The sequence below is a fragment of the Bombus pascuorum genome, chromosome 15, assembly GCF_905332965.1.
Source record: "Bombus pascuorum chromosome 15, iyBomPasc1.1, whole genome shotgun sequence".
Taxonomy (NCBI): domain Eukaryota; kingdom Metazoa; phylum Arthropoda; class Insecta; order Hymenoptera; family Apidae; genus Bombus; species Bombus pascuorum.
Window position 1 is genome coordinate 2,225,022 of NC_083502.1, and position 16,124 is coordinate 2,241,145.

Here is a 16,124-nt window from a genome sequence, read left to right on the forward strand (position 1 = left end):
CCAGTTTACTGGTTGAATTCAATTCATTAGTTTGAAATATTCTTCAAATTTACTAAGTTGATCCTATAGATCTTGAAACAAAATGTAATAGCTTCCTTCTCTGTCTTAAAGAATACATTTTATTTCCCTGTTTCATTCTCTCATTTATTATTAAGATTCTTGATAAAGAATTGCCCAAAAAATAGTAAAAATCGGCCAAATCCATATTTATTTCGTATGATATGTATCATAGGAGCGTGAAATGATTGCATTCAGTATATCGTACTTGCAACGGCATGGTCATAAAACAATGCCGTTTCACTACGAATTAATCATCCATTTAATTTATCAAAAGAAAAGATTGATCGTTACTCATTTTAGGTGAAATCCGGAAGAAAACGATGTTTTTCGATGAACTATTCATGATCATCATTCAATATGAAAAGGTGTAAATCTGGCTTAAGAACGTACAGTGGCACGCAAAAATATTTGAGCACTTATCGCAGAATCCTTTTGTGGATATATTACCTTCATTATACGAAACTTTTTGAAATTTTGTTAATACTGTAATGAGACACAATTATCGTGATTATAACAAAATTTAAAACCAATTCGAAAATGTATATAAAAGTTACATAACGTTTATTGAAAACATATATTTATATACAAACTAGTATACAGCATAAATAGTAAGTTCTAAACATACAATTAGGGTTGAAGATGGTTTCACTATATATTGTGGCTTATTACCAGACTACGAATTTTTATACAAATTCATATTTTTCAGAATATAATAAAAAAAGTAGAACCTCGTTAGAAAATTGTTTTACCTACTAAGTATTATAATTTATATATTTTACCGTATTTTGTACATTCTGTGCAATTGCAACTTCAAATTTCCTGTAAATGCATAAAAATCCAGCTTAATGGTAATATATTAATGACAATGTAAAAAATCAATGTGCAGGAGACTCAAAAGTTTAAATATTACGCGCCGTGAGGTGCCATATTGCGTTTAGAAGCGCGCGCATCCATCATCCTCATTAGCGCGTGAGATTTGGGGGGTGGGGAGAGTTCTTTTCCAAAAGCGTGCATCGGCTGTCATCGGAAAAAAATTTCTCGGTGAGGATTCTTTTTACACACGTACTCTGAAAAAAATTATCTAGGCACGATAAGTTCGTCGCGTTCACGGAAAGATCGGACGATTTTTTCTACCTCGTGTATATGTAACCCGCTTAATTCGTACGTATACAAGTGCTACAAACAAAAAAACAAGGGGGGTGAGATAAGAAACTAATCATAGAAAATATTTCACAAGTATACAGATTTATAACTGATAATGTGACAGAAGAAGTAGCTTCGGGGGTAGGTATTCACAGGAGCAGGGTGCGCACTTCCAAATAAGGTGCTCTCAAATGATCCAGTCGTTCGTGTCAATAGCGCTACTACGTGGTCGTTCACTGAATTACAACGTTATTGCTAGTCGGCGGGAACGTTGAAATTCCTCCGAGTGTTGATCGAATTAAAAAAAGAGTATTCGTCATCCGATGAATGCAGCTCTGCATTCTTATCTGTAAAATACGATAATGTAATAGTTAATCGTGAGTCGTAGTTGCGCGTGAATATCTCTGTTGCGTGTGTGCATGTAGCGTATACAAACACGTGGTAGATTAGATACAGTTAGCGCGAGAGAATAGCAGTCGGCGTCAACCCGTTGACGATAGCAGAACGATTAATCGGGACGTTGAAATTATTCCGTTATTTAGCTTTCTATTAGCACGTATATAGAAGATCAGTTTTTAGTTCAAGTTGTTTTAATTGATAAGATTTTCGTTTGTTTCGTCGAACGTACCGGGGTGAGATAAAAGAACGACATTCAGAGGGAATGATAGATGTATTTCTTTAAATAGTTGAAGGTAAATCGCATTTGTAATTGTGGTTTTGCTCGCATCTGTAAAACAATTCTGCTCTACTTATCTCGCTCTTAAGTTGAACACAGATAATCTGATTTCTAATATGTTAATTTTTTTCACGAAGGATATTTCATTGGAGCACGAACGGAGAATACAATTGACCTAAATGCGTTCTCCAGCAGTGGGGAAATTTCGATACTCCCCCGGGTTGCTCCTCGATATTGGCATAACATCAAAAATCACGATATCCACGAATTTAGTGATCAAACGTTCGTCCGAAAATATCGAAATAACGAAGCATTTGGATTGCAATCCATGCCTTAGACGGGACCGGACGGAGTACAGTAATGTAAATTCAGGAACGCTATGACGATCGGTGTGAATCATCGTCGCATAAAAGCGGCGGCCGGTTTATTTCGGGTGGATCAGATCTATTTTTCGTTTGATCAATTATGGTCTATCAAATATTTCCGAGATATCCGTGATAATTGGCAGCCCTGAAGTGGAGGAGACTGGGGGAGAAACATTAAATTTATAAACAGTAAAAAGTCGGGATTCGAAAAATATTCTTATTTCAGTCGCGCTCATTTCAACACGTCAAGGGTGGGGAATCTATTTATAAAACGGGGATGGTCCACGCGACGCCCACGTTGGCGGTGGACACGTAACAATAATTTATTAAAATAATCAAAATAACCGGCACACGGCAAAGTATCATCCTCATTCTTTAGGTTAATCATTGTTTCCTTCGCTTTTTGTTTGTCACCGAAAGTAGGTGCAGATATGTCTTTCCGTGTGGTGCGCAGCAGCAAGTTCCGCCACGTGTACGGCACGGCTTTAAAACGTGAACAATGTTACGATAATATAAGGGTGTCGAAGTCCTCATGGGATTCAACCTTTTGCGCCGTGAATCCAAAATTTCTCGCTATCATCGTAGAATCTGCAGGCGGTGGTGCTTTCATAGTCTTACCGCATAACAAAGTAAGTTTCACCCTTGATTTCCCTGTCATTTTCGTTTTTTTTCAATTTCAAGTTAATCATTGTACTAGTATATTATTTGTTATTTCATTAGATATTTAGCAAGTAAATCTCATGTTAATTTTATTATTTTATATTTTATCTTTATATTATTATAGGTAGGTCGAATACCAGCAGATTATCCTTTAGTCGGTGGACACAAAGGTCCTGTATTAGACATTGCATGGTGTCCTCATAATGATAATATCATAGCATCAGGTTCCGAAGATTGCGTAGTTAAAGTATGGCAAATACCTGATGGTGGTATTTCTAGGACATTAACCGAATCTGTGGTAGATCTTCAGTTGCATCAGCGCAGAGTTGGCCTTGTATTATGGCACCCTACAGCGTTGAACATATTGCTCACAGCTGGATCTGACAATCTTGTATTGATTTGGAATGTAGGCACAGGAGAAGCCATAGTACGAATAGATTGTCATCCAGATATGATTTACTCTGCATGCTGGAATTGGGATGGTTCCAGAGTAGTTACTACTTGTAAAGATAAAAAGATTCGAATTTTGGATCCAAGAACTGGAGAGATATTAGAAGAAGCCATTGCGCACGAAGGTAGTAAAGCAACTCGTGCAATTTTTCTCAGGTATGTAAATTTCTTTTCAGTAGGTATTTATCAATGTGGATAAGTCCTTTTAGCTTTTAATTATACATATATTTAATCACAAATATTTCTACCATTATGCACATGAAAACCAATAAGTTTCAAATAAATGTTACCGAAATATGTATTTAGGAATAATGAATACCTTGATTATGCAAAACACTATCAACATATCTTCCACATTAAATAATCATCAAACAATATACATCCGCCTTTTTACACAATAAATGTAAGGGTAAATGTGATGTTTATCTCAAAACAGACTATGTTTATAGCAGGCTATAGTATCTTTTAATGACATGTGATTGATACTTCTATTTGCTCGTTAAGAATACATTTATTTTTTATTATCACATGGTCTTTCCAATTTGTGTAGTGCGAGATTTGGTATTTTTTAATGGAAAACTTGAAGATTGAAAATGCAACTCGTCAGGGGGATGTCAGCTTAATAAATGCAAATATCAAGGTGTCCACTGTGTAGTATCCGCATAAAAGTTTCAGTAAGTATCGTATATATATCATTTAAAATATAACATTTCGTATATGTTGGCAAACAAGTAAAGAATACAGTGAAATAACTACGCTAATATCTAAAAATTCATTAATGCAATTTTGAATGCTGGTAATATCTGTTTCGAAAAACGGACAGATCGATTCAGGTATATATATTTTACAAAATTCAGTGACAGAGCTGGTGCACTGATCTCTGCTTAAAATACAAGTTGAAATAATTTGTTGCGCAAACAACACTATTTCTTAATAATTATTTTATTTGTTTCATGTTATTTCACACGTGTGTATTTAATACAAAAGACACAGTTTTCAAATGTTGTAACAAGGTGGATGTTATTCAGTTTTGATGATTAACTTGAATAAGATAATTCAAAAAACAGTAAAAGTAAATTATTAAATTAGAGAAGGATATAATATTTAAACATATATTTTATTGATTTGTATATTTTTGTAGGATCTTATATTTGTATGTATGAACATATATAAAACTGTATCCACAAAGATGTGTGTTTAATGTGTTTTCAGGGGAGGCTTGATATTTACCACAGGTTTCAGTAAAATGTCTGAGAGGCAATATTCCCTACGTGCTCCAGATATGTTAGGTGAACCTATAGTTATGGTCGAATTGGATACAAGTAACGGAGTTATGTTTCCTTTGTACGATTCCGACACGAATTTAGTGTATTTATGTGGGAAGGGTGACTCTGTGATTCGATATTTTGAAATTACCCCTGAACCTCCCTTTGTTCATTATATCAATACGTTTCAAACTCCTGATCCTCAACGAGGTATAGGAATGATGCCAAAACGAGGCTGTGATGTTAATAGCTGTGAAATAACTAGATTTTACCGGCTCAACAACTCAGGCTTTTGCCAGGTTATCTCTATGACTGTACCAAGAAAGGTACAATTCATACACATTCTGAATACCGAATAAATAAGCGTTTTTCTTTTTAATCGTTTTAATATCATTTATTCGTTTCCAGTCAGAATTATTTCAAGAAGATTTGTATCCCGATACCCCCGGTGACACTGCTGCGATTTCTGCCGAAGAATGGGAAAATGGAACCGATGCAGATCCCATACTGATCTCTCTGAGGGACGGTTATCAACCCTCAGTAGCCAAAAATGAATTGAAAGTGCATAAAAAGTCAAACATATTGAGCAAAGGAGCAAAAGTTGCCTCTTCGAATTCTGCACAAAATACTACACAAGCATCGGCAGGCATTACTGTACGTCACTCGTAAGTTTATTCTTGACGAAATTGTTGAACATATAGTTGTTTCTTTTACAGGAAGAACTTTTAAAAGAATTTACGGAGGAAATACGAAAATTAAAAGCAGTGATTGTGAAACATGAGGGTAGGATACGGGTGCTTGAGTCAGCAGTTGCTCTTCAAATGAAAGAAGATGAGAGAAAAGACAAGTCATCTTCACCCACTGATAGAGAAGTACTTGCATCTGACGAAGTGTAATTTTTAGCTCACGTTTTGGGCTCAAGAGGATAATACGAAAAGAAAGAAAACATAATTAATTGTGTAATAAAAATGATCATATATTTTGATATAACAATTTGTGTAAATAGTAGGTATTAGCTACGCTGTGTGTTTTGATTTTTTTGCAATGATTTTTGCTATTTATTGTACATCCATTCATCATACATCCTGTGCATTTGTACTATGTTTACATCTCTTATTTTGTTAGATCATAGTCAACATGTGAATTCACTTGTTACTAGCATTAAGATTTCGGATGTTATTTTATGTCTAATTAATACATAAGACTTTTATGTATATTCAACCCTATAATTGTTCAGGATGAAACAAGTGTCTATCGTTTATAGAGATATATCGCTGTAAAATAATGAAAAATTATTTTATTTCTGGTACGAATAATACATAATTCATATGTAAGTTATGCTACATAAGATAACCAAGATAAAAAAATCACTATTTTACGAACTTTTGCGAGTAACAAATAATAAGGAACTGAGTATTTTTGACTAATCTGTTTTTTGACATCATGAAAGGAAATCATTTGTTTTGTATAAAAAAAAATGTGAATATAAAACAATATAATTGATTGAGAAAAATTTTATATATCTTTGAATGAAAAAATCCATTATTCTAATGTAAAAGTATATTATGTCTTTTTCAGGATTTAATCTTTCTATCCACAGATGAAAAGAAGCGAATAAACTTATTTACATTTTATTTTAGGCGCGCCATTCAATAGATAGAAAAATTTTCGAAAGATGTCGCTGAGGCAGTCAGTTTACATCTTTATTAAGTGTCGTTTGATCGTTCACTACGGTTCATTCGCTCGCGCGAGTCAGTGAAATGTGTGCCGGTATCCTCGTTGAATATGTCTATCGTTAATTTTTAGTTTCATATATCGCACTCACCACCACTGTGCGCGAGTGTTTTCAAGACTCTCATAGCTGTCAATTTGTTTCACAGTAAGTAGCGTTATCAGTAATGTCGCAAATGTCAATTGCTACTACAGCAAAGAACATTCTATGAACTATTGCATATAGATAATAAATCATTCATTTTCATACTAAATTATTTTACATTTTTTAATGAAGAGATAAGGTGATGTTAATTATGAATTTTTTTATAGAAATCCTTATAAACTAACTCTTATGATCATTGAAGTTTTAATTAGAAGAAGGTGGTGATACATTGAGGTCGATTTATGTAACTGAGAATGGATTGTTTACGAGATTTCATTCATTCATCCATGTTGAAATAAGAGAGAGTTAGTGAATATTTTTCTTTTTTCCCACTCATAATATTGTGATGTATATCTGTATTGTATAATGAGTACAGTTACAATACAAATACTGATGACATTCCAAATCATTTGGCACGAGATTCGGGTGCTATTTTAAAATGTAGCTTTACGACATCGATCTCTACATTTGCATTATCGTAATGTACACGTATTTTAATATTTATAAAAATTATGGAAATGTTATGACTCCGTTTGCTCTGAGAAAAATGATAGCATAAGATTCAACTAGTGTTAACTAGTTTCATCCAGTCCAATCAGTTTTTCCATTTTTATAAGATATTTCGCATATGTTATACCTCGATGCATCTGACATTCATAAAAAAAAAAAAAGAGAAATAGTCAGAAAGGAAACTGAGAATATTAGAATTTGCTGATTAATACGGCTTACGTAATTCCACGTGTTTTAGGGGACCGTCAAGGTCTCGTAGTGAATAGCATAACTTAAATTATTTTTTTGATACTTGAAAGGTGAGTAACTCTGTGATTAGACAAGTGCCAATTATATATAATAATTTCATATTTTCTATTTGCTCTTACTTATTTATTGGAATTACCTTAATTCATGAATTAAGACGAACACGTCACCCGATAAAAGATAGTGCGTCAGAGTCACGTGCATCTCACTGTGTATCATATTTCAATTAAATATATCAATTACTTTTATTGGTTAATAGTTATATTAGTATAATATAACATATATATATACATACATATATGATATATATATATATATATACATATAACATAACAATCCGAACATATGTACAAAAATTATTAATAAAAATTTGAAGAGAAAAGGTAATTAAACCGTCGATAGTATAGGGAATGATTATGCCTTATTTGCGTCAATGTTTTTTATTACTATTTAAAATAATCGCTATATTTATTACCAGAAAATAGAAACGTGTTTTTCTTTACCTAATACATAATATATCTTTGAAACTTGCAATCATAACGCATCTTGCTAAAAATCGGTTAATATGTCGTAGTACTTTTTGAAAAAAATTCCTGACATTCGAAGTTTTAACAAAATCGCAGACAAACAACCAGTGATTTTAATTATCCTTGCGTATTATATCGCGTTATACTACGTTTACATAGTAGCTACATATATTCCGTATTCATTATCAATCACGTATTTTATAACTGATAATTCAATAGAAACCGTTGAATGTATGCAGCAGATTTATCAAGACGGATTTCCTCACTCAGTAAAAGTGAGTTCTAGCCGGTTAATTATAGCACCACTATCAAGTAATTCACTTTGCACCCACGGCTCTTAATCACTAGACTAACGTCTATTACATCATTGTATACGTAAGTAAGACAGTGTAGGTACGATGTCTCGTATGACACATCAGTATATCACATGATCGGATGCAAAAGAAATAAAGAATCGGTATGTCACGTTTAATCAGGACAAAAATATTCTGGGATAACTGCCAATAAACATTTTTAAAACTTAAATCTTTGCAAAGAAGCCAACGAACTATGTAACTCTATACTTTCATAGCTGTATCAATACCTAAAATCATTGAACATTACATTGCTTTTTACATAAAACACATAAAAATGATCAAACTCAAATTTTGATTTGTAAACAATTAGGTTAAATCCTCATCGATAACATTCTTGTTGTATCTCTTCTTAATACAGTAGAATCTCGTTTATTCGAACAAACAGGAGGACAAGGCTGTTCCGATAATAGAAGTTCACTGTTCACTAAGTAGCTATTCTCTCCATCTCTTCTTATTAGTTGATACATATTAGAATTGAAATGTTACAATTTCAACCGTTCCTCCTTTGACATATAGAATTTATTTTGAATAAAAATAAATAATTGCATGTATTAATATACTCTTAAGAATAAATGTTTCTACGTATTACGAAATAGTACGAAATTATGCTTGATCATAGTTCGGATAATAAAAGCTTAGTGTTAATTTGTTCGAATAAACAAAATTCTACTGTATTTGTTTCCTCGTTACTGTCGTTCAAATTGCACCTGTTGATGTATTGCCAAAAAATTTGGATGGTGATTCACTAAATAGATCAGGGGCATTGATTAATCGGCTGAGAGATTATATCTTCAGTTTACAACTATCAATTCGATTTATCTTATCATTTATCTTATCATTGTATAACGGTATTTTTTCCTAATTTAACAAACGCTTATCATTCGTGTAGAAATTTCGCTGTTTAGCAACCCTTTGCCGTATCTTTCTATAATTATTCTTCTATTCCGTTCTCGTCTTACGTAATTTCTAAACCGCGGTTGACGTGAGCAACAGTAATACAAACGTATTTTCGTTTATTTCCAGATCTTTCCAAAAGGGTTGTTCCATCATAACAGACGTAATAAAATGGCATCGCTAAAGCTATTAGTGGGTGGTGCAAGTGCCATCGGTGCTAGTGTTCTTACTTCTTATCTGTTAATGACCGATAATACCGTAAGTTTATTAGATCTTTATTAGATCGTGGATGTGTATGCAAATTCATATGCTAAAAATTCATATTGGAAAAATGGAACCTAGATAGAAATTTGTTGCACTTTCTACGTATTATCTGATTATCTCAGTAATGCTAACGTTAGTTTTCATATACTAGATGAGAATAAAAAGTTACTAATTGGCAAAGTTAATCAATAATTAATTTTTCCATACTTTTTGCAATTCCCTATCCCTTTTTATTAAGTTTCAATTGCAATTTTATAAAACTATTGCTTTAAACTTAGCTCTCAGAAAAACTACAGTATTTATATGGCATGTCCCAATATATTGAATATTTTACTTTGCATATTATGTTCTCGCTATTTCATTCTTTATTTGCTAGTTGTAATTTCTTCTTTGTAAAAGCTGATCGTGCAAGGTATATGGAATTTTCCGTTTGAAACTCACTCGTGGGATTATATTAGAAATCGCAGGAACAAAGGCAGTGCGATATCAGCGAAGATGGATTCATTGAACCCTTTTTTATATACCAGGAAATTTTTTAGTCATTTTTTATTATTCTTTGCAATCAAACGTATTAACTTCTTCTTATTACAATTTGAATTATCGCTCTTGAATCTTTTTTTCTTTCTCTTTTGTATGTTTAAAATAAAAGCCATTTAAGTACAAATGTCAAAAGAGGCCAGCATCATCATCGCAATAAAATTTCAATTGTTTATTGCATTTTTCAGTTTGACTTATAGCTTAACGAAAGCTATTAGTAACTATAATTTACGCTGGCAGTCAAGGCTGTAGTGTTTCGTGTTACCAAGATACCAAGTTAGCAGTCACGTGGATACCAAAATTTCACTGCTGCAAAGGTCTGTGCCAGGCCAGGACGAGCTATCAAGAATGCTCGTCTATTTTGATACACGATTGTTTTTCGAAGCTATGGCCCGTCTGAATATAGGATTATTTCATTTTGATTTAACAATATATGAACAAAAGTTAAGGAAAATAAAAATAAAGACCAACGTAAAATTTTTCATTTATTGTATGGAAGTGTAAGCACGAGACCAATATTTATCAAACTTGATTATACCCGACAAATCAAATTGATACAGTGATACGAATCGTGATCGTAATTGATTCTATCACGAAGTGACTAAAGTTGATTATATCCAAGACGACACTGGTATAGGGTCTTCTATTACGATAATTGCCCCATGCTCCTATACGATGATAAGCGAAGAATAGCTTTCAATCTGTAGTAATAAATACGCGGGAATGCTCTTTTGTTTTGAATAACCCGCTCCATCTTCAACTGTTTTATCGACTGGTATCGTGTCATTTATGAAAACTGGTTTATAATTAGATGAATGTTTATGGAATTTTATATTTTTATGTCCATAATTAAAGAAATAGAACTTAGATAGAAATTTGTTCCATCCACTAAATATTATAACAAGTGCTCTACTTTAAATATTTTACATATTTTTATATGTATTTTGTAGATTTATGGAATCTTAAATTTTGCCAAAAATGTATAAACATCAGAAATTTATTTATAATCAACATGATCAAATAAAAATATTAATCTCGGAGGACGTATTGTGTAAAATTGGTCGTAGTTCGCTTGATACAATATTCCTTTATTTATTAGGTACACGCAGATGTACAGAAATCACGACCACCGAAAAGACCTTTGCCAACCAGGGAAGAACAAGTGAAGGCGTTGAAGAATCACGAAGAGTACGATGTTCTTATCGTTGGTGGTGGTGCGACTGGAGCTGGATGTGCGTTAGATGCATGTACACGAGGTAATGCGACTTTAAATAAATAAAAAACCTTAGGTAATTATTTATTAATCATACGCTATTTTTAATTTCCAGGTTTGAAGACGGCATTAATCGAGGCAGATGATTTTGCTTCTGGTACATCCTCTAGGAGTACAAAGCTTATTCATGGAGGAGTCCGTTACTTACAGAAGGCTATATTGCAACTGGATGTGGAACAGTACAAAATGGTCAAAGAAGCTTTGCATGAACGAGCGTCTATGTTACACAGCGCACCTCATTTGGCTCATCCTCTGCCTATCATGTTGCCTGTTTACACGTATGTTATGACTCTTAATTGTTTTTACCTGTTCCATATGAAATCGATAATCAAAATCCACTTATCTTCAACAGGTGGTGGCAAATTCCCTACTACTGGTTTGGTATAAAAATGTATGATCTTGTTGCTGGAGGCAAGACAGTCAGATCATCGTATTTTCTCAGCAAGAGGGATGCGCTAGAATTGTTTCCCATGCTGAAAGGAGATAAACTCACAGGAGCTATTGTTTACTACGATGGTATTTCTATTGTGCTATTCTTTATCAACTCTTTCAAACATGCTGTAATTTCATATTGCTTTGATGTAACAGGTCAACAGGATGATGCCAGAATGAATTTGGCAGTTGCACTAACTGCCTCACGACATGGTGCCACGGTCGTAAATCATGTTAAAGTTGTTAATCTGTTGAAAGGTCTCGATAAGGTATTGGCATCAATATCATCTGATTAGACATATGTGATAAGAGCCGTGTGAAGATAGATTGTTTATCGGAATAAAATTTTTTCTGCACGAAGGATGGTAATCGAGTCCTTACTGGAGCTCGAGTGAAAGATGAACTAACGGGTGAACAATGGGATGTGAAGGCAAAGGCAATAATAAACGCAACGGGACCTTTCACTGACCATATCAGGAAAATGGATGACCAGAATGTTAAAGAAATTTGCTGTCCCTCTTCTGGTGTTCATATTGTTCTTCCAGGCTATTACAGGTGAATAACTGAATAGATTATAAAACTTGAACTTAGGAAGCATGGTTAAGAAAAGCTTACATTAATTATATGTATTAATTTCATTTTTATAGCCCCGATCAGATGGGTCTATTGGATCCATCAACGAGTGACGGCCGAGTGATCTTTTTCTTACCCTGGCAGAAACAAACGATCGCAGGAACAACTGATTTACCCTGCGAAATAACGCATAATCCGCGACCCACTGAGGATGAAATCATGTTCATTTTACGTGAAGTGAAGAACTACCTCAATCCGGACGTTGAAGTTCGTCGAGGAGATGTCTTGTCTGCTTGGAGCGGAATTAGACCTCTTGTCTCCGATCCAAACAAACCAAATACCCAGTCCCTGGCGAGAAATCACATTGTACATGTCAGTCCCACGAAACTTATCACGATAGCTGGAGGAAAATGGACAACGTACAGAGCGATGGCTGAAGAAACCATCGATATAGCTATCAAGGGTATAGTACATGATGTATATGTACGATAGAGATTTGTTAAGTTTTATTTTTAATTTTCATATTATTTGTTAAGCCTGCAATTTAAAGCCTGAAAGACCCTGTCAAACAAATGGTTTTCTCCTCGAGGGAGCTCATGGTTGGAGTCCAACAATGTACATCAGATTAGTACAAGATTTTGGCTTGGAATGTGAGGTTGCGCAACATATGGCTAAGAGTTATGGAGACCGTGCATTTGCTGTAGCAAAAATGGCTTCCCTTACTGGTAAAAGGTGGCCAATTATAGGCAAAAAGATTCATCCTGAATTCCCATATATCGACGCTGAGGTAAATACTATCAATCATTATTTTTGATATATCTTTCTTTATTCGTTGTAATAATTAATCGCTATTAATTTTAGATTCGATATGGAGTTCGTGAATACGCGAGAACAGCAATTGATATGATTGCAAGACGATTGAGATTAGCCTTCTTAAACGTCCAAGCAGCACAAGAAGCTCTTCCGGCCATTATCGACATTATGGCAGAAGAATTACATTGGACACCGGAGGAAAAGAAAAGACAGCATAAAGAGGCTAGTGACTTCCTCGCTAATGAAATGGGACAAATGGTTAATCGCGCGTCTCGTGACAAAATTCCTATCAACCTCACGAAGGAAGAAATTCAATTGTATATTAAGCGTTTTGGAATCATCGATAAAGACAACAAAGGCTATGTTTCCATTAACGACATCAGACGAGGACTTAAGGTTTGCATAAAATATAGCATTAATTTTATGCTAAATTTATTTTTTTATTTTCTTTTTGTTTTCGTTACACGTGTAATTGTCGATGTACAGGTACTTGGCATAAAACTGAAAGAAGATGAGATGCACACTTTGCTCAATGAAATTGATCTCAATTACAATGGGCAAATGGAGTTACAAGATTATCTGCAGGTAAATCGTAAAGCATATATTTAATTGAAACATTTGTTTACCATTCGCAGTTGTTTGGTGACAAGGAAGTGCCTGGTGAAGAGCTTCATGAAATACTACGTGAAATCGACACTAATATGAATGGTCAGGTCGAGTTGGACGAATATCTTCAGGTCTGTGAAAGCTCGCACGCACGGATTTGTCGTATAGTTTTGCAGCCGCTTTCAAATTTCTTTTTTTCTCAAATTTCTTTTGTTGCATTATTTTACATATATATTTACATATCTTTTAACATTATTTAGGACTAGTTCAGTTTTAACAAAAAAAAAAAATAATCGCACAAAAGACCTGTTGGATAACAATAGATTACCAGTAACATTTATATTCCTTTATTTTATCATAATTTCTCGTAACAAATTTTTTAATATTCTCTTTTTCGTTGCACGAATAGTTTAGACCTGATTACATATAGACAGATTACAATAATCTAATCTAATCAAAGTGTGTCTTGTTCTGATGTTGTGACTGCAATATTTCTATGAATATTCAAACCTCTCTACTTCTTTTACTTCTTTCTTTCAACATATTTTAGTATCATGCTGCTCTTGTGCCAAACTATGAAACTGTGATTATCACCAAGTTCATGGAACAAGGTTTCTTCTCGTTTCGAATTTTTAAAGCTAATTTTTCTCAATTTGACGCAGATGATGTCGGCCATTAAATCTGGACACGTGGCATATTCACGTTTTGCAAGGATGGCAGAGATGGAAGAGGCGCAACACGAAAAAGATATGCTAAAGAAACAGATCAGTGTAGAGAGATCAGGCGGTGGACTGTAGGAGGTTCATTTTCTGTGGCATTGTACAATTTTCTGCATGCTTCTAAAAGCAATTTACACGTTCAAAGCGCAGTTCTACGACGAATTCATTATCACAGAATCATTGTTCACTCTGAACTTCAATTGTAGCCCACTCTAGTACAAATACTCTAGAATTACTACTTTGTAGACCTATTTATCTTTTTTCGTACTTTATACAACGACTTTCTACCTTCGTTGCAGTTAGCTTGCAAGCTCAAAATGAACGAGATGAAGATAAGAGGGAAGATTTTAAGCGCTTAAATGTACATTAATTACGGCTGCGCTAAATCTTAACTATTTTAACGATCAACTTCAGAAAAAGAACACGACCATAACAAGAATTTCAATTTTAATATGTAAATATTTTTATGTACAGTGTTTCAGTTTTCATTAAGGAATAGAACAGATATTTTCTAATCTGTATATAAGTCTTTAAATGCATCAATATGATTAAGAAACGTATTTATGACTAGGTATATCATTGTATACTGAGTTGGTACAATTTTTAGAAAATTATATACTTACACAAACGTCGAGCATTTTAAATGCCATAATCATTGAACGTATGCTTTCATAATTACAAAAGGTAGATGTTACAGAAATTAAATTCTAGTTTAACGCAATTAAAAAATGCAGTTTGGTATAAAGAAATACATGATTTTATTCTAAGTTTGTTACTTTCGACTCGCTGTAACAAAATTGTTAAGTATGTATTGTGAATAATTCCCTGTTTAGGTACACATTACATGTGACATAATCATACATGCTATTGGATTGTAAGCTCGATATTATTTTTAGAACTCTTGAAGAAGAATTTATTTATAAATTACGTTAATTGCTAATGTATATTAGTAAACAGTCTATATGTAGATTATCTGATTACTTAAATGTAACTACTTATTTAATTTATTGTTACTAACATCATGCAATTACGACATATGGTTGATGTTAGAGATTAATTTATTTCACTTGTCATTACCATTGACTTAATAATAAAAGCCATATTGGACTTATTTTACATCTCAGTCCTTCCAGATAAATATATCATTTTTTGTCATGTTAAATGTATACCACTTCTGTATAATATCCATTCCTTTTTATTGAATTAAACCTCATCAATATTTCCAAGTACCTACCTGAAAAATTCCTATTGCTATGCACCAGATAAATTTTAATGAAATAAATAGATTAACCATGAGTTCCAAAAGGAGTACAAAATATAAAAAAATATTGGTAAGTTCATAACCTCAAATCGCAGTATGAGATTATATACTTTTTGTTAAGTAAATTATTTTTATATCATTCAGTATTCTGTATATTATCAATCCCTTTCTATCAAACTAAACGTAATCGATATTTTCATACACCTTGCTGAAAAATTGCTGTTACTATGCACGAAGTACCCACTTTTTAACGAAATCAATACATGAATTGAGTCTTAAGAAAAAGTGTAGAAAATACATATGATTGATCGAAAAAACATCGATAGATTCATAGCCAGGATTGGATCGCATAGAAATACAACTCATGATGGGCATACGAATTTCATTGTCAGTTTTGAGATGATTCAATGTTTTTTAAGAATGCTGAAATTCGAAGTGAAATATCATTCAATTCTCCAAAACTCTTGGAAATCGTTCGCGTAGATGCATTTCCAATATCTCAAACTTTCTACATTATCTTTAATATTTTATACCAATGTATGTATTTGGATTAAAGTATTCAAAATGCTGTAAAATATTAACTACACGTTAAGCTTTTAAGACTTACAAGAGTTGCAA

At 33.3% G+C, this 16,124-nt stretch overlaps 2 protein-coding genes and 1 long non-coding RNA gene across 10 annotated transcripts; 2 read left to right on the top strand and 1 right to left on the bottom strand.

Moving 5' to 3' along the window:
• Positions 1 to 598: 598 nt before the first annotated feature.
• LOC132915017 (uncharacterized) lies at positions 599 to 1,457 on the bottom strand. Its single transcript, XR_009659752.1, has 2 exons — positions 1,195 to 1,457; positions 599 to 1,127 (listed from the first exon to the last, which is right to left on the bottom strand). It is a non-coding gene; the product is annotated as an uncharacterized LOC132915017 (long non-coding RNA).
• On the top strand, positions 1,021 to 6,135 carry LOC132914988 (coronin-1C-A). Of its 4 annotated transcripts, none has more exons than XM_060974588.1 (6): positions 1,021 to 1,101; positions 2,668 to 2,873; positions 3,029 to 3,510; positions 4,567 to 4,945; positions 5,028 to 5,273; positions 5,336 to 6,135. In XM_060974588.1, the coding sequence occupies exons 2-6, from the start codon at positions 2,676 to 2,678 to the stop codon at positions 5,513 to 5,515; spliced, it is 1,485 nt and encodes a 494-aa protein (XP_060830571.1). In that variant the 5' UTR covers positions 1,021 to 1,101; positions 2,668 to 2,675; the 3' UTR covers positions 5,516 to 6,135. The 4 variants fall into 4 exon arrangements, with proteins under 4 accessions (XP_060830571.1, XP_060830570.1, XP_060830569.1 ...); XM_060974587.1 differs by having other exon boundaries at positions 1,024 to 1,101; positions 2,665 to 2,873; XM_060974586.1 differs by lacking the exon at positions 1,021 to 1,101 and adding an exon at positions 1,666 to 1,895 and having other exon boundaries at positions 2,665 to 2,873.
• A 177-nt stretch (positions 6,136 to 6,312) lies between these two features.
• Positions 6,313 to 15,356, top strand: LOC132914978 (glycerol-3-phosphate dehydrogenase, mitochondrial). 5 transcript variants are annotated; one of them, XM_060974562.1, is made up of 13 exons: positions 6,313 to 6,498; positions 9,158 to 9,286; positions 10,929 to 11,085; positions 11,158 to 11,380; positions 11,455 to 11,618; positions 11,691 to 11,803; positions 11,896 to 12,089; positions 12,182 to 12,570; positions 12,644 to 12,894; positions 12,969 to 13,316; positions 13,407 to 13,505; positions 13,556 to 13,657; positions 14,189 to 15,356. In XM_060974562.1, the coding sequence occupies exons 2-13, from the start codon at positions 9,200 to 9,202 to the stop codon at positions 14,321 to 14,323; spliced, it is 2,262 nt and encodes a 753-aa protein (XP_060830545.1). In that variant the 5' UTR covers positions 6,313 to 6,498; positions 9,158 to 9,199; the 3' UTR covers positions 14,324 to 15,356. The 5 variants fall into 5 exon arrangements, with proteins under 5 accessions (XP_060830545.1, XP_060830543.1, XP_060830540.1 ...); XM_060974560.1 differs by lacking the exon at positions 13,556 to 13,657; XM_060974557.1 differs by lacking the exon at positions 13,407 to 13,505.
• The last annotated feature ends 768 nt before the right edge of the window (positions 15,357 to 16,124 follow it).